The sequence below is a fragment of the Falco punctatus genome (genome assembly GCF_963210335.1).
Source record: "Falco punctatus genome assembly, chromosome: 5".
Taxonomy (NCBI): domain Eukaryota; kingdom Metazoa; phylum Chordata; class Aves; order Falconiformes; family Falconidae; genus Falco; species Falco punctatus.
In genome coordinates, this window is record NC_137584.1 from 57,055,430 (window position 1) to 57,082,498 (window position 27,069).

Below are 27,069 nucleotides of genomic sequence, written 5' to 3' on the forward strand. Positions count from 1 at the left end.
TTTCCTTCTTCCATCCTGTTCACTGCTGGTAAAGCACAGAAAGGTCTCCTGTTGCCCACCAATACAAAGCTTTATGAAATCAGAGATGAAGAAGCCTTTTCCAGGCCTGGTATAGAGGGAATGAACCTAATTTAGTAGAAGAAATCTAATAAATGGCATGGCCAGGTAGACCACATTTAATTGTGCATATTTGTGCTCTCGCAAAATCTGGCATTAGGTTAAATGCTGAGATTAAAAGCAAGGTCTTTCCCTGAAGATTGCAGGAAAGCATGTCCACATGAGGCTTCCTGCATTCTTGGTAACTTGTACCTAGTATTTTTCAAGTTTCCATCTTCCCATTCTAAAACAAGCTACTATGTTTTATTAATAAGAAATATGGAACACGGATACAAAATGGAAAAAAAACCCCAAACAGTATAGATTGGACTTGATTATGACCTGTTCAGTTTCTTGGTTATGGTACTACTGTATGGCTATCGAGGGGTGGGATTGGTTTTTAATGCCACGGTGATTTATAGCATGTAATGATTTAGGAGCAGTTTTGTCCACTTCCTTTTCAGAAAAGTTTATATTTATAGGTATGTTTAGATTGACTGTTCTAACAGTACCAACAAAAGCCCTACAATGAAAATAATGCTAATTTAGGAGTAATCAGGCATATTTCCTATTAAATTGTTGGTGTTTTCACTCCATTGGTGCTTTTGGATGAGGCTTGGAGTTCCATGTAAGTTAATAAGCTAAGAGGATGATTAAAACATACTGATAGAGGGAACAAGGCTAGAAATTTTTTAATAGGTGTTTGGAGGTAATTGAATTTGCTTGGCTTTTATTGCTCTTAACTATAATCAGTTGTGTTTCGTGTAATGAATTCTAGTACTACAAAATAAGATACCACTGCAAAAAAAGATAAATATTCTTAGTATGCTTTCTCCCTGTAGTGAAGGACAATCTGTCATTTTCCTAAGTGCTGCTGTTTTCATGGTTATGTTTTTAAAATTAAACAGTGCCTCTGACTTTTTGCCTTTCTAGATTCCATAGGTTAATTAAGGTTATTTCAGAGTTAAATTTCAGTAGGCAATACTGAACATAAGCATTTTAACATAAGTCATTAAAATTTATTCTCAAACTGCATTGATAGCAGTTCATAGTATATTCTTAATAGGTATCTGAATGCTGTGCAATCAATGTGTGTTAAAGTGCTCGTAACAGGAATAACGTAGTGCCTGTGGAAGATAAAAACATCCTGTGCTTCAAGGCATGCTGTGATAGAAACAGATAAATTAATGCAGTAGGTGGGTGATTTTAAAAGCAGAACCTGTTCCTGGATATATGACTGACAAGAGACCTGCTGTAGCACCTTTATACTCTTCAAGCTTTGAATTCACCAATCAACATGAGGAGAAAAATTAAATTTTCACAGGACTTTTACCTGACATCCCAGACAAACATAATTTTGTACTGGGTTCCTACCATGGAGCTATCTACTTTGATAGATTTAGAGCTAGTCATTATGCTTTTACAGCAGGTGGTGCAGCAAAATAAAAGCATGCTGTTGAATAAAAGGAGCAGATTGTTCCGACTAGTCATTTGAGCTGGATGAGAAAATTGTATTTCATTTCTGGTGTGACACCTTCATAAATATGAGCCCCAGAGAAACCATTGGTAATGGAGCCCTGTGTAAGGGGAAAGTTGTGATGACAGAAGTTTGTTGTGTGCCTGTAGTACAACTCTCATGCTAGACTTCTTTTTTTTTTTTTTCCTCCTGTAATTGTCGTCTGCTTGTTCTTAGTGGATGAATTTCTGGGCTTATAACCAGCTCCTTAAAAGGGAGGAGCATGAAATTTAGAATGTTACTAGTGTGTTTTGCATTTTTTATAACTCCAGAAGTAGTCAGGTGCAAGAACAGATCTCAGAAATGAACTGTAAAGTTGTGTTCTTTCAACTGTCCTTCTATACATGCCGCTCTGTGGCTGAAAAATATCCTTTGCAATGCTGACAGGTTATAGAAATAGGTAATGAGAACACTTGTAAAATAAATTTGTTTCAGAAACCTAATCAGGTACTGCAGTTTCCCTTCTCTCTACCTCTGCTCCAAACCCAGAAGATGCAGATCTTTCGCTGCTTTCCCTTATTGGTTTCTGAAACTTAGTGCCAGATTTTGGTAAGAATGTACTTGGGAGTTCTGTAGGATAGATATAGTAACTATAGGAGACTTAAAAGTGCGTGCCTTGTTCCTGTTGTTGCATATAATTTGTTATACTATTTTTTTTCTTTATTTTTAATTATGTAGAAAGTGTGATGTAAGAGAAAGAAATAGATTCTTTGTTGGATTTAGAAAAGTGAATGCCGGCTGTTCCCTTCTCCTACCCCTGATGTTGTCTTTTTGTAAAGATGGTATAAAGCATGGCCAGTAAATGTGTGTTATTCTTCATCAGCTAGTTTTATCAATAGGTATTTAATTTTTTGCAATTTAGTAGTTTTCTGAACATTTTAAATTGTTTTTTTACTGTCATTTTTCTGAGTGTGTTTTAAAGGGCACTGGAGTTACTGAGGTCTAATAAAATTGACATACAGAATTTTTAGGTGATATGTGGAAAGTGTCTTTTATCAGTAAGTCAGTAGATCTCCAGTATCACATCCCTATAATGCCATTCATAATAAATGTTATGGTTATCTTAAATTTCATGTAATATTTGTGTGCAATTGACAGTTTCCATTCTAAACGGTAAAAGTGGCATGATCTCTAGGAAGTATAGTGAGAGCACTGGTTATAATAATTGTAATGATTAAAGATAATTAGTTCAAACTCTGAATCAGTTTTCCTTTCTGTCCTGAGCTGATGAGCTGGGAGGCCACCCCAAAGTTGTAGTGGATGTCAATTTATCAGTGGGAGTTTGACACATGCTTTTCTTAGGCTTAATCTTTTTTATAATTTAACCTGGTGGGGAAAAATCCATTCAGCTCTTTTTCCTGGGTTGGTATGAAAGGATGTAGGGTAATGCCAGAATCAGAGCAGTGTCAGTAACTGAGTGTTGGTGCTAAGGAAATATCATGATAACATTTCAAAACATACAGTTTGTCTTTAAATTCAAGCATCTTCCAAATAACTTCTTATGGATGTACTGAGTTTCCATTTCAAGTTTTTGGTAGCAGGGGGGCTTACAGGGGTGGCTTCCATGAGGAGGTGCCAGAAGCTTCCCCCACGTCCAGTGGAGCCAATGCCAGCCGGCTCCAAGAGGGACCCGCTGCTGGCCAAGGCTGAGCCCATCAGTGATGGTGCTAGCACCTCGGGGATAATGTGTTTAAGAAGGGGGGGAAAAACTGTGCGACTGCAGCCAGAGAGGAGTGAGACTCTGTGAGAGCAACAGCTCTGCAGACACCCAGGGCAGTGACAAAGGAGAGGGGATGAGGTGCTCCAGGCGCCAGAGCAGAGATGCCCCTGCGGCCTGTGGTGAAGCCCATGGTGAGGCAGGCCGTGCCCCTCAGCCCGTGGAGGGTAACGCTGGAGCAGGTACCCACCTGCAGCCCGTGGAGGACCCCGCGCTGGGGCAGGGGGATGTCCGAAGGAGGCTGTGACCCGTGGGAAGCCTGTGCTGGAGCAGGCAGGACCTGTGGATGCCCGGAGAGAGGTTCACGCGCTACGGAGTGGGTTTGCTGGCAGGACTTGTGACCCCACGGGGGACCTACGCTGGAGCAGTCTGTTCCTGAAGGACTGAGCTCCGTGGAAGGGGAACCCACGCTGGAGCGGTTTGTGTAGAACTGTAGCCCACGGGAAAGACTCATGTTGGAGGATTCCATGGAGAGCTGCCTCCTGTGGGAGGGAGGGAACCCACACTGGAGCAGGGGAGCGTGTAAGGAGTCCTCCCCGTGAGGAGAAAGGAGCGGCAGAGACTACGTGTGATGAATTGACCACAACCCCCTTTCCCCATCCGCCTGTGCCGCTTGGCAGGAGGAGGTAGAGAATTCTGGAATGAAGTTGAGCCCAGGAAGAAGGGAGGGGTGGAAGGAAGGTGTTTTAATGTTTAGGTTTTTTTGTCATTATCCTACTGTAGTTTTACTGGTAATAAATCAAACTGATTTTCCCCAAGTCAGAGTCTGTTTTGCCCATGACTAATCAGTAAGTGATCTTGCTGTCCTTGTCTTGACCCATAGGTGTATAGTTACATTTTCTCTCCCCTGTGCAGCCAAGGAGGGGAGTGATGGAGTGGCTTTGTTGGACATCTGGCATCCAGCAGGGTCAACCCACCACAACAGGTGATGTGTAAACATTGACTATGTTATCTTTATTAAATTTAGGTTAATCTTAATGACCTTGTTATTTAGTGGAGCTTTAATTTCTGAAAGTTTGGTGTGGGATATTCATATGTTTGTTTTTATAATGAACACTTAAGATTGTTTCTTTTATGAATGAAAATGCACGTCAGGAAATTTTTGAGGCTAGTATGATTTATCACTTATCATTTAGAAGGATGTGGAAGAAGAATGCATGAGAGTTCTCGGGGTGTTTAAGCTGATGTTAATAATGTAGTGAAGAGTATGGGAAAAGATAGTGGAAACAGTCCATGGTTTGTGTAGAATGTGTTTCCCAAATACTACTTCAACAGCTGAACAAATTTGATTGACCCAAAATACAGTTACCAGTTTGACAAAATGACCATACAGACTTAAAATTACTTCTGTTTTCCTAGTTTACAATTTCAGCTGTCTATAGGGTGTTTGTTTCTGATGGATCACCTGATTTTTCTTAAGTTGATTGTTGAGGCTTACTTGATGGCTGCTGCAGGTGTGGCAAGTCATGGCTCTGGTTGGTGTTGCCTTTCAGCAGAGTGTGCTGCTTATTCCCATCTGGCCCTTCTGGGCCATGTTTGATGGCAGCATTATTTTGAAGGGATGAAATGCTGGCTGCCTTGCATGCCAGTCCCCAAGCTCACATCAGGCTGTTGAGGTTGGACCAGTCTGGTGTATTGCTTTGGATGTCATAGCATCATAGAGTCATTTAATTTGGAAAAGACCTTTGAGACTGTCAAGTCCAGCCATTAACCCAGTACTGCCAAGGCCACCACTAAACCATGTCCCTAAGCACCACATCTACACATATATTTTAAACATGTTCAGGGATGGTGATTTCACCACATCAGATGGGCAGCCTGTTCCAATGCTTGAGCACCTTTTCAGTAGACAATTTTTTCCTAACATCCAATCTAAACCTTCCCTGGTATAAATTGAGGCCATTTTTTCTTCTCCTATTGCTTGTTACATGGGAGAAGAGACCAACCCCTGCCTGTCTACAACCTCCTTTCACGTTGTGGTAAAGAGCAGTAAGATCCCCCTGGAGTCTTCTCCAGGCTAAACAACCCTAGTTCCCTTAGCTGCTTCTCTTAACACATGTGTTCCAGATGCTTCACCAGCTCCGTTCCCCATCTGTGGACACGCTCCAGCACCTCAATGTCTGTCTGGCAGTGAGGGGCCCAAAACTGAACACAGGATTCAAGGTGTGCCATCACCAGTGCTCAGTAGAGCAGAACAATCCTTTTCCTAGTCATGCTGGCCACAGTTTCTGATGCAAGCTAGGGTGCTGTTGGCCTTCCTGGCCACACTGCTGGCTCGTGTTCAGCTGGCCATGAACTAGCATCCCCAGGTCCTTTTCCACTGGGAAGCTTCCCAGCTACTCTTCTCCAAGTCTGTAGTGTTGCATGGGGTTGCTGTGACCCAAATGCAAATGTGACCCGGTGCTTCTTGTTTAACTTCATACAACTGGCCTCGGCCCATGGGTCCAAATCCCTCTGCAGAGCCTTCTTGCCCTCCAGCACATCAACACTCCCCCTCAACTTGGTGTTGTCTGCAAACTTACTGAGGGTGCACTTGATCCTCTTGTCCAGATTATCAGTGTCAGTGTGGTGTGGTTCCAGCTGGGAGATTGACCACATGGGCAGAAATTGCTTTTTGTGGCTTGGCATGTGTTGGTAGTTATGTACAAACTCCAGTGGCAGGGTAGTGTTGAAGATAAATTTCAGGTTATGTATCAGCTGTACGAAGGAGTGTGATGGTGATACCTAACAGGGCAGTGGTTGTTACTGAAGTACCTTTTTATTGGGTTTTGGTTTGTAGTTACAAATGGCTGAGTTGGAGATTCCTAACTTATTGTTTGTTGGATATTAGCAAACTGTTCTCAAAATGTTGGGCAACAAATGTGAACATGTATTTGAGATGAGCTGCTGAACCTCGTTGGAAGGTACTAAACATTCATCAAGCCAATCCATGTTCTTCCTTGAACAGCGCGGTTACGTTATTGTGGGGAGTGGCCCAGTAGCTGAGTGAGGGTGCTAACCAGTCCTAGTCCTGACCTACAGTGTACTTCTTTCAGATGTTTGAGTGGTTAAAGACTGATTTAAAATACATATAGTTTTGAAAAAATGACTGGGAATAAAATACATTACTGCAGATTTCACCCACCCACCATCTCTTCTTGTGTTTTCCACACAGCATGTCACACTAGTTTTGTCTCTTAGTACCCAGAGTTACTGAAATAGCATGCAGGCAGTTGACTGTTAAAACAGAGGAGAGATCCAGATTTGCTCATGTTTTAAGTCATAAAGAGTAGTCTGCAGGCAGTTTAAAATGCTTAGTCTGTCTCATTTTCTTAAACCGGATGAATCACTACAGCATTGGCTTTTACTTTACTTGCCTTTAAATGTCACGATACATTGCTAAGAGGTGGTGTGCTCCATGATTTAAGCAGTTGTTACAGGGTTGATTTTGTTTAGGGTTGATAATCTGTCCTGATAATCTTTGTTCAATGTGCATGCAATAAATGGGCACTTGCTTGTTCTGTGGATGCAGCAGTGATGCACTATGCACAAGGAGGTTTGGATTTCTTGTTCTGTATTAACAGGCATGTTGTTAGTGCTAATCAGAACCCTGATAACTAAAATTAATAGTGGGAGCAAAGATGAGCAATTAAGGACATTCATCTTCCAAATGAGTCCGCAAGATTCATTGGTAGTTTAAATTTATATACTGAGGGCACTTAAACCATTAAAAAGGGTAATGGGTGCCCTGCAGGCGTGTGCTTCAAAGCCATATGTCATTTTGGTGCTGGGACAACAGACAGTGATAGCTTCCCTTTAAGGGAAACTGCTATTCATTTATCAATTAAATGTCAAAGGAAATGTACATTTTTGCTGTAGAGTGATCATAGCAGGGTATTGTAAGTTAAATCAAACCCCAAGTTTTACGTTTTAAGCCCTTCTGGCTTTATCACAATATATGTTAATTAGAAGAATCTCCCAGTGGCAATAGGGCATTGGAGTTGGGACTTTTAAAGGCATAAATATTTCTTTGATGCACAAATATTTCTTTTTTTTGTGCCTTGCAGGCTTCAGCAGTGATGTAGTAACCAACTCAGTGCTGAGTATGAAATGTTGGGACTTTGGTGCTGTTGGTGATGCTGTGCTTATGTTGTCACCGGGGTATCATTTGAGAAGGTTTTGCGAACATGGAGCTGAATACGATGCTTCAAGGTTTTATGGAACAAGGACTCAGCAGAGATTTTGCTACAGTGTGGAGTTCTCTTTGGCTGTTGTTCTTGGCAGCCAAAGCACTGGTTAAGAAGTGGTTCTGGAAGTGCTTGGGAATGAGTATCTGGCAACGGTTTTTAGTGAAGTAGAATTAGCTAAAACTTGTTTTTGTCATTTATTTAAAATGACAAATACTTAATGCAGAACTGTGAGAATTATTTGAGTTGTCTGTAACTGAAGATGAAACAGTCTGTTTGGGACACAGTCTAGATTTGCTGATGAAATTTTGTAAAAGGGACTTCTTCCCCAAATATGAACACTGTTTTTACAAACTCTCTGCCTGTTGTGTAACATTTGAATATTCCATTCTGGGTAGGTAAAAAAAAAATAATATTTATCCTCAATTTGTTTACGTACATGCCTGTTCCTCCTTTCCTTATCCTCTGGTCTGCCCTAGTTACAGGCTACGTATGTCTTGTATGGTCTTCAGTCTCCTGTTCCCCACCTCCAGCCCATTCTCCTCCAGGGTGTAGTGTGGGCTGCTGAGAGCCTGGCAGGCTTGGGAGGGTGTTTGCTGTTGATGCGGTGCTGTTGACTCATGGTGACACTAGAATTTATCACCCTGAGGGTTTTTCATTTGTTCTTCGGACTTGCAGTATTTGTCCCATATTTTGTTTTCACAAAGTCAGACAATAATGTCAACAAAAATGCTCCTGTCTAGAGATGTCTTCGTAACGAGGAATTTTTGTTGTAATGACAGTTGTTAATTGGACTGATAGGCCCTAACTACTTAGGACTGGGAGGATGTGAGAAATATCTTCCTTGATTTCCAAGGGTTGTTTATAATCTAATACTTGAGTTCTTATGTAACTTCTATTCTGGATTTAAATATACTGCATAAATAAAGATGAATGCACTGTGTTCTCGCTCTTTTCATTCTTTCCTGGTCTTGCCTTTTATTTTTGAGCAGAAGGAAACTCATGGACTGTGTGCCATAAATGGAGATAACTGATACTGCAGTTGTATGCGTGACATCTGTGTTTTCTTGCATTTATGCTTTACTTTTTCTTTGACCAGGATCTTTTGATTCCTTTGTTTCTTCTTTCTGAAACCTTGATCTCTTTCCATGATCATCAGGTTTTCTTCTCTTTCTTCCCCAGCCTTCTTAATTGCCTTGAGTTAAGAATGCAATAAAAACTTACTGAATGAGACAGGGCAGATGTTACTGTGTTACATAGCAATTTTGTGTGTCTGTCCGTGCGTCGTCGTCCCCCCCCCCCCTTACATTCCTCCCATTCTTCTTTCTCCCTGTCACTTCTCACAACTTTTCTTGCAAGGTTTTTGTATCCATTGTTTTTGTCACTCAGAAAAAGCACCCTGAATTTGTGTACTGTTATGCTAGACTTAACAAAGCAAGATTATCCAATTCTGCAGCAATTATTTCTAAGTAATTTTAATTATTTTGTTTTGGGCACATTATTTATGCTCGTTGTTGGTTTTAGGACAACTTATGCATTCAGTGCATCAGACTTGTTGATTTACAGCTTTTATTTTTGAGCCTAGTCCACTATTTTCTGTTTCCTTCTTGGTTTAGATAGTGTGTTGCTTTTTGTCACAGAGGCACTGGGCCAGGTTTCACTTGGGCTGAGTGACTCATCCTGTGATCTCCTGCTCTGATAGAAGGTGCTCTTGGGGGAAATTGGTTGTGTGAAGCACAGACATTTTAAAAAAGAGGGGAACAATGATGGGTGAGCTCCTTGTGAGTTTTAACTTTGCACAGGCAAGCCTGTGAACTATGCCACAGGTTGCTTGGGCTTTGTAGGTATGGTATGCTCAGGAGGAATACCTCTGCTTTTTAAATAAACTAATTACAAGTTTCTTTCCTAGGGGGATGCACGTTTGATGATGGTCCTGGACCCTGCGACTACCACCAAGACTTGTACGATGACTTCGACTGGGTACATGTCAGTGCTCAGGAGCCTCACTATTTGCCACCCGAGATGCCTCAAGGTGAGAAACTCCACAGATACTAAAGGGATAAGTTTATTAAGAAACTGTAAGCCTCACTGAATATGGCCTCAAGGCCATACTCTGTGATCTCCACTTTAACCTTTATAACAGAGGTAATAAAAAGAAAAAAAAAAAATCAGAAATATAACAGGCTGGTAATGGAGACACCTTCTTAGATCAAATTTGCCTTTGAAGTTGTGGGGCATAAGGAAGGGAGAAAGGGAGCCATAACCTCTTTTTTATTCTGCATGGAATTCCTGTTGACTCGCAGTGAAATTCTGCATCTTAAATGACAGCTACTATATCGATTGAATTATTCAGGTTTGCATTAAAAGAAACAGTGAAAAAAAGGATACATGCAAAACCCCATATGCTAATTCCTTCCTTTCCCACACCCCAACCGCGCATCATCTGAAGGTAATCAGAAAAACTTTGATTTATGGAAATATTGCTGTTGTTAATTACTATTTAGGACAGGTAATGAATAACTGAAGAGGTGCAGCCTACATGACCTTGCCTGCTCACCTTTGATGAACAGCTTAATCGTCGCTTCCCAGACAGCATGATATGCTGAGAAAATGAAAGCATTTGAAATTCAGCTACATTTTCCAATTAATAATACACTAAGTAATTAATCATGCAGAGGAGGAAAAAAGGTCATGGCTATTTTATTTGTATGTAAAAGGTTTTGTGAAGTGAGGTGTGTGTGTGGAGAAGGAGGGGGAAATGTTGCCACACAGAAGTAACCTAACCTCTTTGCTGTTCCTTCCCCTGCCTTTTATACATTACTGTGCATTAATAGTGGTGGTTAGCGTATGTAATTCTACTTAACTGCTAACTAGCTGAGTTCCCCCTACTTTGGAGTCACTGATATGAGCAGCTGTTACTATGCCCTGTGTCTTAAAGTAGGTTAATTAAGATCTACACTTTATTTAATGGACTGCTTGGTGCTTCAAGTTCGCATATGGAAGAGTAAATTTAAGCCCTGAAGTCTCAGCATTCATGATGGTCTTGTATTAATAAATCCAAACCAGTATCTCTCCTAGAAAGGCTGAAATGAGCTACTTTTCAGTTTGCATTTCTCAGAGCCTATGTGGTTTGTTAAAATTATTGGAGATATTTTAATTGTGATGGAAGCACCATTTTGTACAAAATTTGGGTGTTCTCAGACCTCAGGCACACCTTGTATAGGGAGAACAGCAATCTGAGGAACTGTAGTTTGAATGGATCTAAATGACAAGATAGCTGCTTCTTCCTTCTCCCAGATACCATACCTGTCATCCTTAGGCAGATTTCAGAGTTAAATGATACAATGCTTTCTGACTTTGGCACCTGGTTTCTGTTCAGTTCTGCTACAGATCCTTCTCCTCTGAGTGTAACACGTGGACTCTTCTAGAAGACATTCTCTTTTCACATCTGTGTGAAATTGTGGCTGCTGAATAAAATCTAGCAGAATAAAGGGATGTTTCAGAGATAGTCCAAAACAAATACAGGTGCAGCTCTGATTACTATTATTATTTTTAATACCTCTGGTTAGAATTCTAGACTACGTGGATCACTGTTCAAAAGCTTAATGTTTGGTAATTGAGATCCAGACTAAAAGTGAGCAGTCTCATCTGATGAGCTGCCCTTAAGAAGTTCAGTCTTCAGATTCTGAACATCTGTACTGTATCTAAATACTTAGAGTTGTGCTATTTCAAACACAAAAGTGCTCAAGTCTAAGAATGTAACAGTTCTAAAATAAGTGCTGAATTCCTCTGGTGGTTCTGCAGGAAGTGGAGCAGCAAAAGGTTCATACAAAAGCAGAAGGGAAATAACTGTGTGCTGTCATCTGTTGTGCAGTTTTTTAATACTGCTGACCCTGCCTTATTGCTGTTGAAACTGTAGGTTAGAAAGCGGTCCACTGCTCGTGGAGAAGTTATCCAAGTAGAATAAGATGTGGTAATGAAGGTATTAGTAAAATTAAACTACTGCTGTTTCCACTCTGGAAAATGCTGGCTTTCCTAACTTGTAGAAGCCGGGGATCTCCTAGGGACCAGAGTCAGCCCACTTTGTCCTGCTCTGTCAAACAACAATAGGAGAGAAAAGGTACCCAGAAAAACGCAGAGGCACAGAAACTGAAGTGCTGGGGCAGGGACTGTTTTCTCTCCATCTCTTCTTCTCAGGTGTATAATCCTTCAGCTAGGCATAAGTCTCAGTGCATCTAATGCACATGTTGATGTCTTCTCTGTGGACACCCTTTGTAGTGTTTGCAGCCCTTGCCTCTTAAATTTCTTTGGAATACAATATGGTGTCCTGCCTTGACCTTAGTAAGGGAAATGTGTATTCCAGTACAGCTTTGTCACAGAAGGAACACTGTTTTACCTGTATGCTGAAAAGATAATTCCCTTATGCTTAGTGTGTGGCTTTCAGGACTCTAACTTTACCAGATTCACCCAGAACCATTTTAGTCATGAAGGATAATATTCAGTTTTCAAATGTGAATTTTTAGACTTCAGTAGCTTTGGAAAGTGGGGGTTTTGTTTGGTTTGTTTGGCAGCTAAAAATAGGAGAAAAATGACAACTGACTTCACGTTTTACTCTTGATTCAAGGGAGGAGTTTAACTTAACATTGTGCTTTGGACAGGGACAAATCATGGGAAATTTTAGACCTAATGGCACATGCTTTGAAGTGCTATGAAAATGTGAAAACTTGTCCTAATGGAAAGCATTTTGCAGGTATAGCGATAGTAAATACTATTGGTAAGGCAAGTGTAATTACCTCTGAGTAATTAATGCGACTTCAGAATTTTTTTATACTGACATAAATTGTATTTCTCAAATTATGAGCAGAGGCAAAAGCCACTTATGTTCTGTTATGGGAAAAATAAATGCAGTACATAATGATTAATTTTGAAATAAAGTGAACACTTAGAGCAGGTGCTTGTGTACAGCTTTAAATACCAACTTGTAAATTGTTTGAACTGCAGCTTACATGATAAAACCTTTGGATTACTTATTAAAACCTTGGAAAACACCTGGTGTCCAACATTAGGTTTCTAAGAGCATATAAAAGTGACTGTACTAGATCAAGCTAAAGGTCCAGTTGTTTTGAGAATAGCCATTAGCAGTTGTCCAGGGAAAAATGCAGAGGTAGGACAAATGAGTGGTGATCATGCCCTCAGCACTCTTCCAGTTTCAGGCTGTTTGGCCTTTAGGAATCTCCTCAACTAGAAGAAGCCTTTATTTGTGATGTTCTCAATGAATTCATGTTCTTGCCCTGTCAGCTTTGTCTTTATTGTGTGTGGGCTCCCTGAAGACTTCTCGTATCTGCTGTGTCCTATAACCGTGCCAATGTTTGTTACAAGTCATGGGAAGATGCAGCTATTCTTGTTCTGAATTTGTGCATGACTTCTGTTTGGTACATGTTGGTCTTCTGTACAGGAAGTGAGCAAAGCAGATTCCTTGTCACCTTCCCCAACCTATTCAAATTTATTTTGTACACCGAAAGTAAAACTGCACCTTTCTTCTGACACCATTCTAGGTCGAATGGTCCAAGACTATTGAGTTGTTCCTTATGTAGAAATGATTCTGCAGCTGTGGGATTTGCATTTTGTGTGGGGCACAGTTGGTAATCAAGTGTTATTTTTGTAGACATGGTGACAAAACTTAAAGTCAAAATATTTACCTGAGGGTCTTTGTACCTCTGAAGACAGGCATATATATCTTGAGGCAAACTCTTTAAACTTGCATTATGTTTTCCAGTGTATGATTTTTATACATTATACAATACAAAATAGAAATTAGAGAATGCTATTAAGATGAAGTCCAATTCTGGCTATGGATTTTCTCAGTTATTTTAGGGGACTATTCATTGTGTGTGGATAACTTTGTTTTGCAGAACACAAAGCAAATAATAGTGCTTTCTTATATCTCTGAGAACATGCAAAGGGGTGATTTTATCCATATTAGTAATACATTTACTGGTGTTTTTACCCTTTGATAGAGAAGATAGTTTATTTACTGTGTTTGATTTGCCTGTTAAAAGCAGCATTATTCTGAGGCTATGCAGGGCTGGGGCGTGAGAGCCTGTAATGGGCTGTGTGATGGGGAGCCACTTAATGAAGGGCGTTTTTAATACAAGGGCTATTACCCTCCTGGATACAAATGCATTTTGAAGAATGTCTAAATTACAGTGGACAATAGTGACATGCTGAGATGGACATCTTGTTTCTGATCTCTCAGATGGATAACGTGCCCAGAGTGGATGTGTGCTATTTTTTTTTAATTGGTTTTCTAGAAATCTGAGGAAAATAAATTAACAGTACTGGGGTAAGTCCTTACTTGCACTTGTCATCTAGCATGACTGAAGGAGAACAGATTAAATCTGTAAAGATGTTCCTTAGTATTAGAGTGTGTTTTGCAAACACAAACTTTAATTTTTTTTTACGATGAGGAGTATTGCAGAAATTATTATTTTTTTTTTTTACTTTGCAGAAATTACATATATGACCTTACCTGTTGCCCCACTTTAAAGGATAAAACTAAGCTCACGACTCCGAAAAAAAGGAAAAGAAACAGTCCTGAAAAGAAAAGTGTTACGTATTCTGGTTTAGGCTGACGTTTTTGGGTTGCTAATGGAAGACTATACGGTTATTTCAGAGTGGAGAACATACATGGTGATAGGTAATGGACGTGAGAGAAGTGTGTTGACAAGTAATCTTAGGCCACACTTTGATGGAAGTTTCTTCTATATGGGTTTTAGACAGACTGTCTCTGACTGCTCTTTCCTGTGTCCTGTCTTTCCCAGGGGCATATTGTTATCTTGCTGCCTCTTCCCAGTTGCTCTGATGTGCCTGTGCTTGCGAACTGGTGTGGATTGAAATTAATGACACTGGGAAAACAAACGTATGCAGCATGGGTCACTTTGTTAATCCTGCTCATCCTGCAGTACTAAGAGTTGTTACACTGGTGCAACTGATGAGGACCATGGGAGCTAATGGCATGGGTGGGTACGGGGGTGGTATAAACATCTGGGGCATTTGAAAGTAATATGAAAATTACACCCTTAGGTTGGTGTGCAGCTTTAATTTTCCTGTACAAATAGTGCTGAGTATTTGTTGCGTCTGAAAGGTCAGTTGTGCACTATATAAATTTTAACTTGTACAGAAAAGAAATAACTTTTGTGTCACCTGCATGACCCAAAATGAATTTCAGCACAGGTCCAATATAAGTGTTTATGAAGCGTATGAATGAGAGAGGAGAGCCAGGTGGTCATGAAATTTGTGTTTTAATACAGATTTCCTGTGAGTGTGGCTCAGGAAGGAAAGCTGTAATGTAGGTGTCATATAGATGAGGCTTTGGGCTTTTTACTTCACTTACACTTGAATTTTTCTCCTGGAGAAATGAAGCCACCATCCCATGAATAAATTTAAATTCTATGAATGCATATGGGTACAGTCAGACAGAAGTTACCGGGGAAGCAGTGTCTGGTGAAAGATGGGTGTTTCTTGAGGTGTTGGAAGGATGAGATCTTGTCGAACAGCAGGAGAACCCTCACCATGTCTGGACTTACTGAGCTCTTCTACAGACATGCTACTCCACACATGATGCACCAGCTTATTGTTTTGCACTGCAGAAGGGTGAAATTTAAACAGAATGCTTTCTGGGTCTCTTTATTTTAATAGACTAATAATGTTTACCAGTCTAGTGAACAGCGGAAAACGCACTTTTCAAGGTTTTGCTTGCATGGCTGTATGACTTGCATTGCTAGTATAAAGGTACTAGATCAGAGAAACTGCACAAGGGGAATTTGTTGACTAGTTCATGGATTGGCAAATGCAATTCAGGAAGGTAGTATTTTAAAGTTTGATCATTGAAAGCTTATCTGGGTTATTACATTACGAAACAAATTGTGAAAGCTTGGATATGTGTTTGGGGCCACTAAAGGAATGTGAAAGGAAGTGAGACAACCAGAGAATTTCTTATGTGATGGTCTAGATGAGTTTTATTTAAGGTGACTGAGCAAATTTTTTTTCTCCTCTTTAGATACTTCAGTTTTCATATACTCCTTGGCCCCAGAAGGTGACTGATATTTGTTTCCTGTTAAACTTGTCAATATATTACAGGGCTGAATTTATTTGAAGTACTTCCCTGATCAGAAAAACATATTTTACTGCTTTTCTTGTTCAGTAAGCCTTGTGGCTGGTTTCTTGTCTCTGGTATTTGTAGCATCTTTAACAGAAAGAAGCCTACCTTGTTAGTGCAGTGCAATTATTGTCTACCTAAAAGAACAGCTGTAAACATCCTAATCCTAGTTGGCTGGCTCAGTACAGTGTACTGATGAATCTATTGACTAATTTCAAGGATTCCCTGTTGTTCCCAAGCACACTTCACTTGGTATAAAGTGAAGCGAGGAGGGGGTGCAGGGAAAAGCTTTTTAGATAATGCACAGTGCAGCAGTGCTTTTGTACATTCAGATAAGCTATTTTTTTAAATCAAGAAATTTAGGCACAGGGTTAGTAAAAGCAAGTTTTTTGTATAAATAGAGATGACTTTCTCATATAATACTGATGTGTTGGGTTTTCATTCATTGGCATGGATGGATTTATTCTGTTTCATTTGGGTGGTGAAAGACTGAACACTTAAAAGATTACTTGCTGTATTTGCACAAAATATACTTCACCTTCAAGGCTAGCTGCTATACTTGCTTACGCAGACTGATATTTGGCTGGTTGTGGTTTGGTTTGTCCCCGTCCCCCCGCCCTTGAAAATTCTAATACTATTTTGTTCAGCCATATCTCTTATATGCAATATAGATTTCCAAAAAGCTGCTCATTTCTTCTTGAATAGCTTATCTTTTTAATGGCTTGTACATGTCAAATGAGTGTATTTTATTGATATCAATTATGTTTTAGAAAATCTGTCAGATTATTGTTTTGAGTATAGCATATCCAAACTCCAGTGGAAGCTGTATAAAATGCTGCCTACTGAGAAACTGTTCCCTCTGTTTCTTTTTTTTTTTTCTTTCCTAGTTTATTATTTGAAGCCTATTAGTTTATTACTCTTAATCAGGAGTAGTAAATCAAAGCAAGGTGAGAAATCCATTTGCTATAGATAAAGTTCCAAAGTAGTAGGTGTGTTTTGAGCAAATCCACCTTTGCCATGCTGGTACCATCAGAGCATTCATAATAGTATTCTTGCTCATGATGCAGCCGCCTTTTGCATGGTGCAGCTTTCTAGCCTCCGGTATCTGCATTGTGAGATGTTCAAATGGTATTGGCACAGTGTAGCACTGTTGCGGGGCGAGGAAATGTCTAATTCTTGTCAACCCTTACCACAGTTAGTCAGGAGCCCGGGCTGTAAGTGGAAGTGTTTCGTTGCTTATATGAAGTCAGCTGCTCCTCGAGGAACTCTGAATGTCAGCAAGAGGCATTACCTGAAGCTGCTGTTTAGGTAGCATTGTGAAGAATGTACAAAAAGCAAGATGGTACTATGCTAGTCTTTCAGAGTTGCAGGGAAAACAGGGTTTAAATAACACCTTGTTAGCGTGGAAGGTGTTCCAGATTGATTTATTTAGTCTTCAGAGTGTGCAAGTCTGGAAGCCTGAAGCACAGCTGAGGAGTAGGGCTTGTTTGATTTCTCCCAGCTTCCCTGTATGGACAGGAGCAAGCTAGCCCTGCTTTAGAGTACTGTGTCTGCATGCTGTGTCATTGTCCTACCATTGTTTTCAGTCTCAGCCTGTGCACATGTGTCTGTGTGTATCTGTGTGTCCCACCCCCGAGATAACAGCAGTTGGCCTTGTCTTCAAATTTTCTGGCTATCTTAGAGTGTAGTGGAGGGCCAGACCTGAGCTTATGTACTTCTGCTGCTCATGTGGCTTCATCCGGCTCAGAGCATGGACACTGCTCATGTGCTTCTGCCCATAGAGCGTGGCATGGGGTCAGCCCATCTGGTGACTTTGTACCCTCTGTTTGGCATCCTTTGGCTGGACCCTTTCACAGAAAAGATAAAAAGCAGACAAGTGTACGTGAACTTATTTTATGTTTACATGATTGCTTCAATTTGCTACAAGTGTAGGTGGCTCCCTTCCTCATATTTCTGGCTGCTCCTATTCTTTAGCTTTGACATTTTTGTTGGTTGCCCTTACTGGAAACCTTATCGCTCTGGTTTCCACTCCCTCTCACCTGTGTGCAATTTTTAGCAGTCCAATGGATGAATGCCAGGTTCAAGCAACAATATAACTACAGGCTGTCATGCAGGAGCTGAGAAGAGGCCATCTTAGAAGTAGGGGGGGAAAAGTAAAAAAAAATTACTACTTAGAAGAGGGAAATTAAAAACAGGGCCTTAGAATTATTTGGGGGAGTGAGTGAAGGAAGAACATCATGGCATATGAAAAGAACGGTGTTCAGACAAGATGGAAAAAAGCCCCATAATAGAATGAGGAATGTACAGTGGTTGTTAATGCAGATTATTATTTCTGAAGCAATAAGCTTCAGAAATACTATGTATTTCTGCAGTCAGAGTGCTGTGGTAACTCTTTGTGCATGAGTAGCTCATGATCTGAGAGACTATCTCCCCTTCCCCATACTATATTCTCACTTTTGTCACATTGGAAGCAAAGCCTCTTATTAGTGGAAGCGAATCAGTGAGATGCCTTGAATTCACTGCACAGTAAGGGTATTCCCAGTCCCACTTTTAATACAGGACCTATTATACAACTGGAAACCAATATCTGAATTACCTACACCTCTATAACCTGAGCAATGACAACCCCAACAACAGAAGCAATGCCTGTAAAAACAAACAAAAAACCTTGGAAGTAAGATGAGGTGAAATTCAGTAAGCCACATAATGGCAAGAAAACCAAGGCAAGTGATGCTTTCATCCATATTTTTTTCACGTAGAGTGCCTGAAATTTTCCTGTCTGCTTAAATATGGATTTCTGAGCTCTCACCCTTTTGCTGCTCTGTATGTAATTTATGTTCCCTTATTGTGCTTTTGCTGCAAGTCTGTGCTGATGCAGCAGTCATTGACGTTTGTTCATAGTGATTAAAGCTGTGGTAATAATAAAACATATTATTTTCAGAACAGGTTTTGAATCAACTGAATAGATTCAAACATATTTCTTAAGTTGTGGTGAACTAATGAAACAACTGTGTTGAGGAAACAGTAAGATTTTTTTAATTTGGCCATTTCTATCATCTACTTGTAGAGATACTAGTTCAAATTGCTGTTACTGAGCTAATTATGATCAGTAAGGCTTGTTTCATATCTCCCCCCTGTTCCCATCCTTGCTGGGATTATTTTGTTTCCTTCCCCACCTTTCTTTATAGAGATTCTTTGAAAAGACAAGTGTTGAGGGTCACACAAACCTCATTTACAAGTATGCAGGCTGTGAAGAGGCAATTGCTTAGGTGGATGTATTAGAGGAGGAGGTTTGTCAGGTGTGGGAACAGGTTCAGTTGTGTTACTTTGCCTCATAGGTGATGTTTTGTGTTTGTTTATGAATCTTGCTTAATCATTAGCATGGGTAATGTTGCTGCCACGGATACAGTGTCATCCGAAGCTGTCTTCATTTCTTCTCATCTCCTCCTGAACTTGAAAGTGTAGTCTCCTTTAAACATGTTTTAGTGTAGATTTTAGATTATTATTCAGAAATTAAACCCATGATGAACATGACCCGCTTGAAAAAAATAGTCCTTTAAAAATGTATTGCATTATTTTATTCCAAAATGTGTTGCTTCTGTCCACAAGTGGGTGGATTTTAAAGGGATTTGAACTGTAGTTAAAACTAGCAAGCAAGATAACTTGAATTAGATCATACATTTTAAACTTTGATTTGCATTTTATATAGTATATATTTTGGACAAGACAAAAGTAACTTTGTGGTTTTTTTCCCATTGTACCCTTTCTCTTAAAGGACTTTTTGTCTCCTTCAAGAGGTCATTCACCAGAGCTGTCAGCCATGTCACAGGCTCAGATAGCTTAGCTATCACAAGTTACGTGGTCTTCTGCTTTCCTGGGGGAGGTACAAGTGGGATTATGTGCTGTACAGTGGGCCAACACTTGCAGCTATACAAAGGGAGGCGATGCATGTTTTACAGGGCAGCTTGTGTGTGATTTGGGAAAGGATATGTACCTCTTTGCATCCCCTCTTTTCAGTTTGCATACTCACAGTGTTAGTTTGGTTTACTCCCATTTCCCTACAAGAGCTTGAGCCCTTTTCATTGTCAACGTAGCAGACATGCTGGTTTCTTCAGGGTTTGTTGCTGGAGTGAGCCATTGAGTTTCTTCTGAGAAGAAACCTGGGTCTAGGTGCTGAGAACTTGGGATATTTAGGTAGTGACCATGTTGCCTCAAATTTACTGCTTCTCAAATTGGGCCATCTTCTAATGCTATTGCAGCTTTGCTTATGCTGTGTCCCCTCATGTCCTGCAGTTTACAATGCATGTGCTGTGCCTGAGACATTACGCTGTAAATACATTTCTCAGGTGGATGCAGAATGTCCCTTTTACTATTTCTGGTAGTGTAAACCGAAGGGAAAATGTAATGTGGACAGCAGTTGTTAACAGGGCTCCAGAGGAGAGCTGGGGCAGGTATGATGAGGTGCAGGTGTGTGCCAGGTATGAGCCTGTCTTCTCCAGGTGTTGAACCTGGTCTACATGGGCAAAGCCAGCTGTCACCAGCTGGCTTGGAAACTGAGGCTCATTCTCCTTGCCATCCACAATAGCAGAATAGATGCAGTGATACTGAATCCAGGTCAAGTTACCAAGAACAGAAAGAACAGAAGTTCCAGGTAAGCTGGGGAATAAATTGCTTGTAGCAGTGTCTGCGTCAGTGGAAAAGTATAGAGAAGGCAGATGTCCTACCAGACAGCTATGGAAACACCAGTCTGCTTTTTCACTGAATGTTTTACACTTGTCCTACTGGACTTGGAAAAAAAAACCAACACCTGCCTGGTATCAGGACTCTACTTTGGCAAGGTGTAATTACAAAATACTCTTGACTAATAAAAGCCCAAGGGCAGGTTTCCTTTCCTTTTTCCCACTTCCTTTTTTTTTTTTTTGTGCACTCTTGATTTTGTTCTTTGTTTCATGAAGCGAAGATGCATTTAGCTCTTATTTTGTTTCAGAGGAAATAGCTTTTAAAGCTCACAGTCTATTCTACAGTATAATCACAGCTTCAGAAAAAATGGATAGAAGTGCAGAACTTAAACGTACACTTACAATGTACAGTGCCGGACTATCTGGAGATATTCCAGCTAACCTTGTGTTCCTGAGGTAGGAAAGATGGCCCCACTCTCTCCCTGGGTTTGAGTTAGCTTGGTTGTATGCTGCACTGGGGCAGCTGTTACTGGTTTAGGGACATGTGTATTTCACAGCGCTGGGAAGACCTGCTTGTGTTCACGCATCTAATGTAACGTTAGAACCATGTATGCACCAAAATGGTGATTAACAGGGGATTAGTGAGTGCTTTCTCAATGCTTCAGTATTTTGCCATTCAAAAATTCACAAAACACCATCTTAAAAACCCAAATATAAATTTCTTCCTTCTCTTTTGTCTTCCTAAAGAGCAGCTGTCAGGATATAACAGCTTTTTACTCCATTTTGGATCAAACCATTTTTAACTCCCTTGAGGAAGAAAACCTAGCTATAGATAAACACAGATCAGACATACCTTACTACTATAGAGAAAGTCAACAAACAGTATGAACTAAGCATTTCTGATGTGCATTTGGTTTCTCTTAAATAATTCCCATGAATGAGGGATCAGCAAGCACATAGCATTCACACAGAAGAAACTGTTATCAGCTATACCAAAGAGGAAAAGTTAATGACATCTGCCAACATAGCCTTTACCTTCTATTGGCTTTTCCCACTGCGTGTATGTTTGTGCCAAGCTTATGGATAGCTTTGAGATCTTCAAACTTGTGGACTTCCTTAAAAGAAATAAAGAAAATGTGCAGCTGAGTGACATCTGTAGTGCCAGCATGTGTCCCTTGTGTAGGCAGTAGAGTGCTCTTTGTGCCTGTTGGTCTCAGTGACTTGGGAACAGGTTACTTTGGCTCCAGGTTTTGTAGGTGGGCTCCTACCACTTTCCTCCAGACTGGTAGTAACAGCTCTGCCTTCTAATTAGGCTGTGGTTGCAGGTAGATATTAAGCCAATATAAGTTCCCAAATAGGCTGCAGTTTCACAGGTCACAGTGAGCCAGCCTAATACCTTACTGTTGAGTAAAGGGATTATTCTGCTCTTCTTTACTCCCTCTCCTCCCTTGCTTTCATGCTTCAGCTAGCTTACCTAGCTAGCTTTACTCACTAGAGCTTACTGAGAGCTGATACAACTCATTATCCCAGAGAAAATATTGTTGTTTTTCTGGATTTGGCTGGCTTAGCAAATTGGGTTGAGTCATGGAAAGGTCTGTCAAGTGTCAGAGCCAGAAGCACACAGGAATGAAAGAGCTGGAAGGAGGAGTGGCATGAAATAAGAGGAGAAGCAGGCAGGGAAGTTTAGGTCATGACACCTGTAAGCTGTGAACAGCAGCTTATGTTTTGGGTTCTGTGATAAATACCATCTAATTTCCACCCAGTCAGCCCCAAGCTTTTCATTGCATGGTCCTGCCAATGCCCTTGTATTGGATCTTGTCTTGAAACCAAGAGATGAGTCTGTCTGTCTTGTGAGTCAGACAATGGATATATGCATTTGTGTGTAAGTGCCCTCTCCAAACATAGAGAACCATGTAAGTAGCTTCTTTGGAGGTTTCAGTCAGGTATGTAGGCCAGACCTTTTGAGTGTATTGATAGCGCATTGTTGCAAAACTTTCTCCACTGGACTTCATTTTGTATATCGGGAAGATGAGGTTATCACCAATTAAAAAGTGATTATTACCTAGGAGCAGGTGATTGCACAGAGAGGACTGCTACATCAAGCAAATGCAGCCTACTCAATAAAAAGGTTAGTGTACCATAGCTTAAAGCAATCATGGACAAAAGTGTACAAGGAACTTTTTAGACAAAAAAAACCCACACCCAAATTGTTTCCTTTAAGAATAAATAAATGTTGCAATCTGATCAGCTGATCTAGTATCAAAAAAACCCCCATCCTTAAAATTACCATGTAAATTTACTTACACTTTGTATAAAAAGCATATTACTCATAATATACACAGTTCAATTTACATATATAATTTATATTTATATAAAATTATATTCATGCAATATTCATGTAGAATTTATATAAAGATTTTGATTAAGGAGGCTAAAAGAATCAAAGCTACAAAACAGTAGACAGTTTGTGGGTAAGGATCAGAGAATAAGTCAGCACAGGTGCTATTGCAGTAAGTGACTGCTACAGCCTGTCAAGAGCATGAGATAGATGAAGTCCTCTTTATGCAGCTGGTGAAAGCTCACAGGATATGAGAAGTGCTGCCTCCACAAACAAGAACTGTTGGAGTATGGTTGAGGGCAGCCTCAGCTGATATGCCCATGAGACTTGAGGTTAAGATCCTGAGAGGAGTCACCAAGATGAACAGCAGAATTACAACCTTGGACTTTGGAAGAACAGATTTTGACCTGTTCAGGGACCTGCTTGGCAGCATCCCACTGGGAGGTGCCCTGAAGGGCAAAGGGGCCCAGGAGAGCTGGTTGATCAAGAGCAGCCTCTTGGAGCACAAGGATGGACTGCTGCATTGTGTGAAGAGTTGAGCAGGTATGGGAGAAAGTCATGATGTGTGAACATGGTGACCCTGGCTGAGCCCAAGCACAAAAACAGAGTGCACTAAAATGGAAGCAGGGACAGGCTGCTTGGGAGAATACAAAGGCATTGCCTGTTTGTGTAGGGACAGAGTCAGGAAAGCACAGCTCATCTGGAATTGAAGCTAGCAAGGGAGGTGGAGGGCTACAGGAAATGTTTCCTCCATAAATACACTGGCAGCAAGAGGGAGGCTAGGGAGAGTGTGGGTTGGTTGCCTAGTGAGATTGGGGACCTAGTAACCAAGGAAAAGTGGATACACTTGATGCCTTTTTTTGTCACAATTTTTGCAGGTAAGGCTTATTCCCAAACCTGGCAGTGTCTGTGGAAGTGAGGCCACACTTGTAGGAGAGGAGGACAGAGTTAGGGATCGCTTACCCACTTAGATATGCACAAGTTTGTGGGACCAGCTGGGATGCATCCAAGAGCTTGCTGATGTCATTGTGAGGCTGCTCTTTGTTATGTTCAAAAGGTCATGGCACTTGGGAGAGGCTTCTCAGGACTGGAAGAAGGCAGTACCACACCACACAAGGTGGATGAGAAAAAGGATACAGGGAACTGGTCTGCAGCTTTCCACTATGAAGATAATGGAGCAGATGATTGGAGAAATGATATAGTTGCCAAACACATGAAAGACGAGGAAGGGGTTGGTGGGAGCAGCCAACATGGGTTTGAAAAGGGCAGTTCATACCTCATCAGCCTTACTGCTTTCTGTGATGTGAGATGGAGAAGGAAAAGGTAGTCTGTGTTGTATACCTTGGCTTTAGCTAGGCCTTTGACACAGTCTCTCATAGTTTACTTATCACTGAATTGTGAGATAGGGGCTCTGCAAGCAGATGATTAATGGAAAATTGGCTGGATTCTCAGACTCCAAGTTGTGATCAGGGGTGCAAAGTCTTGCTGGTGGTCAGTTTAATGTCTTCAGCATGCTGGAGGGCAGGGCTGTGCTTGGAGGGTCGTGGGCAGTTGCAGCAGGAACAGGTTGCAGAGATGGGCTGATGGGCCATCCAGAGATGGGCAGGAACTTCATGAAGTTTAACAAAGGGAGATGGGAGGTTCTGGCCATGGGGAGGAGTAGCATCTTCATACACCAGTATGTGCTGGAGCCAGCTAGCTGGAAATCAGTTTTGCAGAACCTGGGAGTCTTGGTGGACTATGAGCCAGCAATGCATCTTTGCAACAAAGGTGCCTAACAGCCCTTTGGGCAGGTGATCCATTCTCCCCTGCTCAACACTGGTGAGACACATCTGGAGTGCTGTCTGGTTCTGGGCTTGCCAGCAGAAGAGGCATGGACATACTGGAATGAGTCCAGCAAACTGCTACTAAGCTGCTCAGGGACTGAAGTGCAGGACATCTAAGGAGAGACTGAGAGCACTGGGCCTTTTCAGCCTGGAGAAGAGAAGGCCCAGGGGACATGTTGTTTGCTGTCTAGAACTGCCTGATTGGAAGATACAGAAAAGGTGGAGCCACGCTCTTTTCTCATGGTGATGGGATGAGGGTCAATGGATGTAAATTGGAATATGGGTAATTCTGGTTAGATACTAGAAGATACTTTTTACTATCAGAGTGGTCAAATACTGGAGCAGGTGCTTAGAGAGGTTGTGGCACCTTTATCCTTGGAGGTGTCAAAAGACCTGATAGGCCTGCTGTGTAATTTAGCCCGATTTGAGCAGTGAGTTGGACGAGAATGACCTCCAAAGATCCCTTCTGACCTGAACTCTGTGATTGCATGAAAGCAGGTATGTGAGGATGCTGATTAAGAATGAATATAAACCAATGATTAGGTAATTGAGATGATGAAAACTAAACGGGGAAAAATAGACTAGCGAGTTGGACAAAATAGAAGGAAAACGATGTGGGTTTCTGCCTGCCACAAATCAGTACAGATCTGAGCAAGTTGGGAGTTCTGCTCAGGAACAAGCAGGGTGTGGTACTCCTTAGTTGGGTAATAACATACTTCTCCCATGGGTAACTGGGATATCAGATGGAAACTGCTGAAAGATAAATACGTTAAATCATTTGCATGCAGGACCCCTTGAATCAAACCCTTGATACAAGACTTTTCCAAACAATTGGTACTAATTTTTTAAGATGATCTAGATTTTTTTTAAAAGACCGTTTATTATTCCAATTTTTTGTACTTTTCTCTTTAAATCTGATTGTGAGCTTGTTAATGTGATGTTGTCATTGTATTAGCTAGGCTTTTGTGTTTTGGTTGTTTTTTTAAGACTAGAAATGAAGCAAAACTTTTGGTGCCATTAAAATAATCTGCTTGGGAGGCAGTTGATATGATACTGTCAGCAGAACAATATCATCTGATGAATGAGGCTTAAAGGTGGTAGTATAAGTAGATATTATTTTTTGTAAATGAAGGTAGTGTTTTATTCACGGGGTATTCTTTATTTTGGTACCTGTGCTCAGTCAGCCCTTTGTGACTAAATGCATTTGTGGGACTATGGCTTGACAGGCAATGGCTCAAAAGATTTTGGGGGTCACAGGCAGTCTTACAGATATAAGTACAGTTGGAGTATAAATTGTTCGTGGGCAGATGCAGTTGTGTCTGCAGTGAGTGTTTGCCCTTGTGATACTGTCCTTTTCAAAACCAGATGCTGACAAATGGGAAAGAACAGAGAACAGAGCAGTGAGCAAGGTTAAGGATTTAGTAAGTGCTTCTTGGTGAAATGGAAGTGTGTTGGTCTCCGGTCGGTCTGAAAGAAATTTCAGCTTTTGTGAGGATGGCCAGAAAGTGGCTGCATGAGGAAAAAGTTTAATTTGGGATAGCTATTTAAGCCAGCCAACAAAGAGATTGTAGTATCTAGTGGTGGTAAGCAGAAGTGATATAAATTATCCTCAGCGCTATTTAAAACATTTCTGCTCCTATAGAGGGAAGCTAACATTAAAACAATTCTGGTTATTTTAGATTTTCTTTTGTTGCTTGTTTTGTCACTTTTTAGTTTTCAGTGACTGTAATTGGCCTACTTCGGATCTTGTTTTTGTAGCTTGTTTACGTATTTACTAGTTTACACATGTGCAATCTGAAAACAGCTACCTGTTCAGTCTGAAGCAGGGAAGTGATTGCCTCACTGTGTGCTATGAAGGTGCAGGATGAGTAATGAGCTGGAATGCAAAACCCTGAAGGCAGCTAGGCCTGTCCTTGGCTGTCTTGGTGAGAATTTAGTTTATTCAGTTTCCAGGAAGTTGCTTGGTGGAAAGATTTATTTTTTTTTCTTGTATCTATTTTTATATATTCAGGGTCTGGCAGCCTGTTAAAGTCTGCACTGGGGATGTCCAAAATTTTCAGATTTGCGAGTTGGGAAATTGTGGTATGGCCAAGAGTTCAGCACCATCTCCCTGGGCCAGGATTCACCCCTCACCAGCCCAGCACTCCTCCACTCTGCCAGCCTGTCCCTCCCATCTCCTAAAACCAACCACCCCCTCCATATTCCTTCGCCACTTCACTGAGACTGGTTCCTTTTGCTCCAAGCCTTATTCAGGTTGAAGGTCTCAGAGAACGGCACTACCTGCTCAGTCACGTACCAGCAAGCAGTTCCTGAGAGTGGGGTCTGGACCTAGTGCTACAGCTGTGGTCACTCTTGAAACCATATATAGTTTGAAACTGTATAGCGTTTCAGCTGCTCTTTCTCCATGATCCAGCATAGCTGGCCATTACAGGTGTGATCCCCAGATGTGGGTGGTTGCAGTGCTGCTGGAGGGAGACATGCATGTGTCCTTAAGGGACCTGCAATATTTGTATGTTGCTATATATTATTTGAATAACATCTATATAAATAAAGGCATGCTCTGGTAGGATTTT

General features: G+C 41.0%; 1 protein-coding gene across 4 annotated transcripts in view; it reads left to right on the plus strand.

Moving 5' to 3' along the window:
- Positions 1-27,069, plus strand: part of PTPRK (protein tyrosine phosphatase receptor type K) — a 414,786-nt gene that overhangs the window by 80,025 nt on the left and 307,692 nt on the right. For all 4 annotated transcript variants that reach the window (XM_080390374.1, XM_080390373.1, XM_080390376.1 and 1 more), the window contains exon 2: positions 9,405-9,527. In XM_080390374.1, coding sequence (XP_080246500.1) covers positions 9,405-9,527 — 123 coding nt within the window. The remainder of the gene's footprint in view (positions 1-9,404; positions 9,528-27,069) is intronic.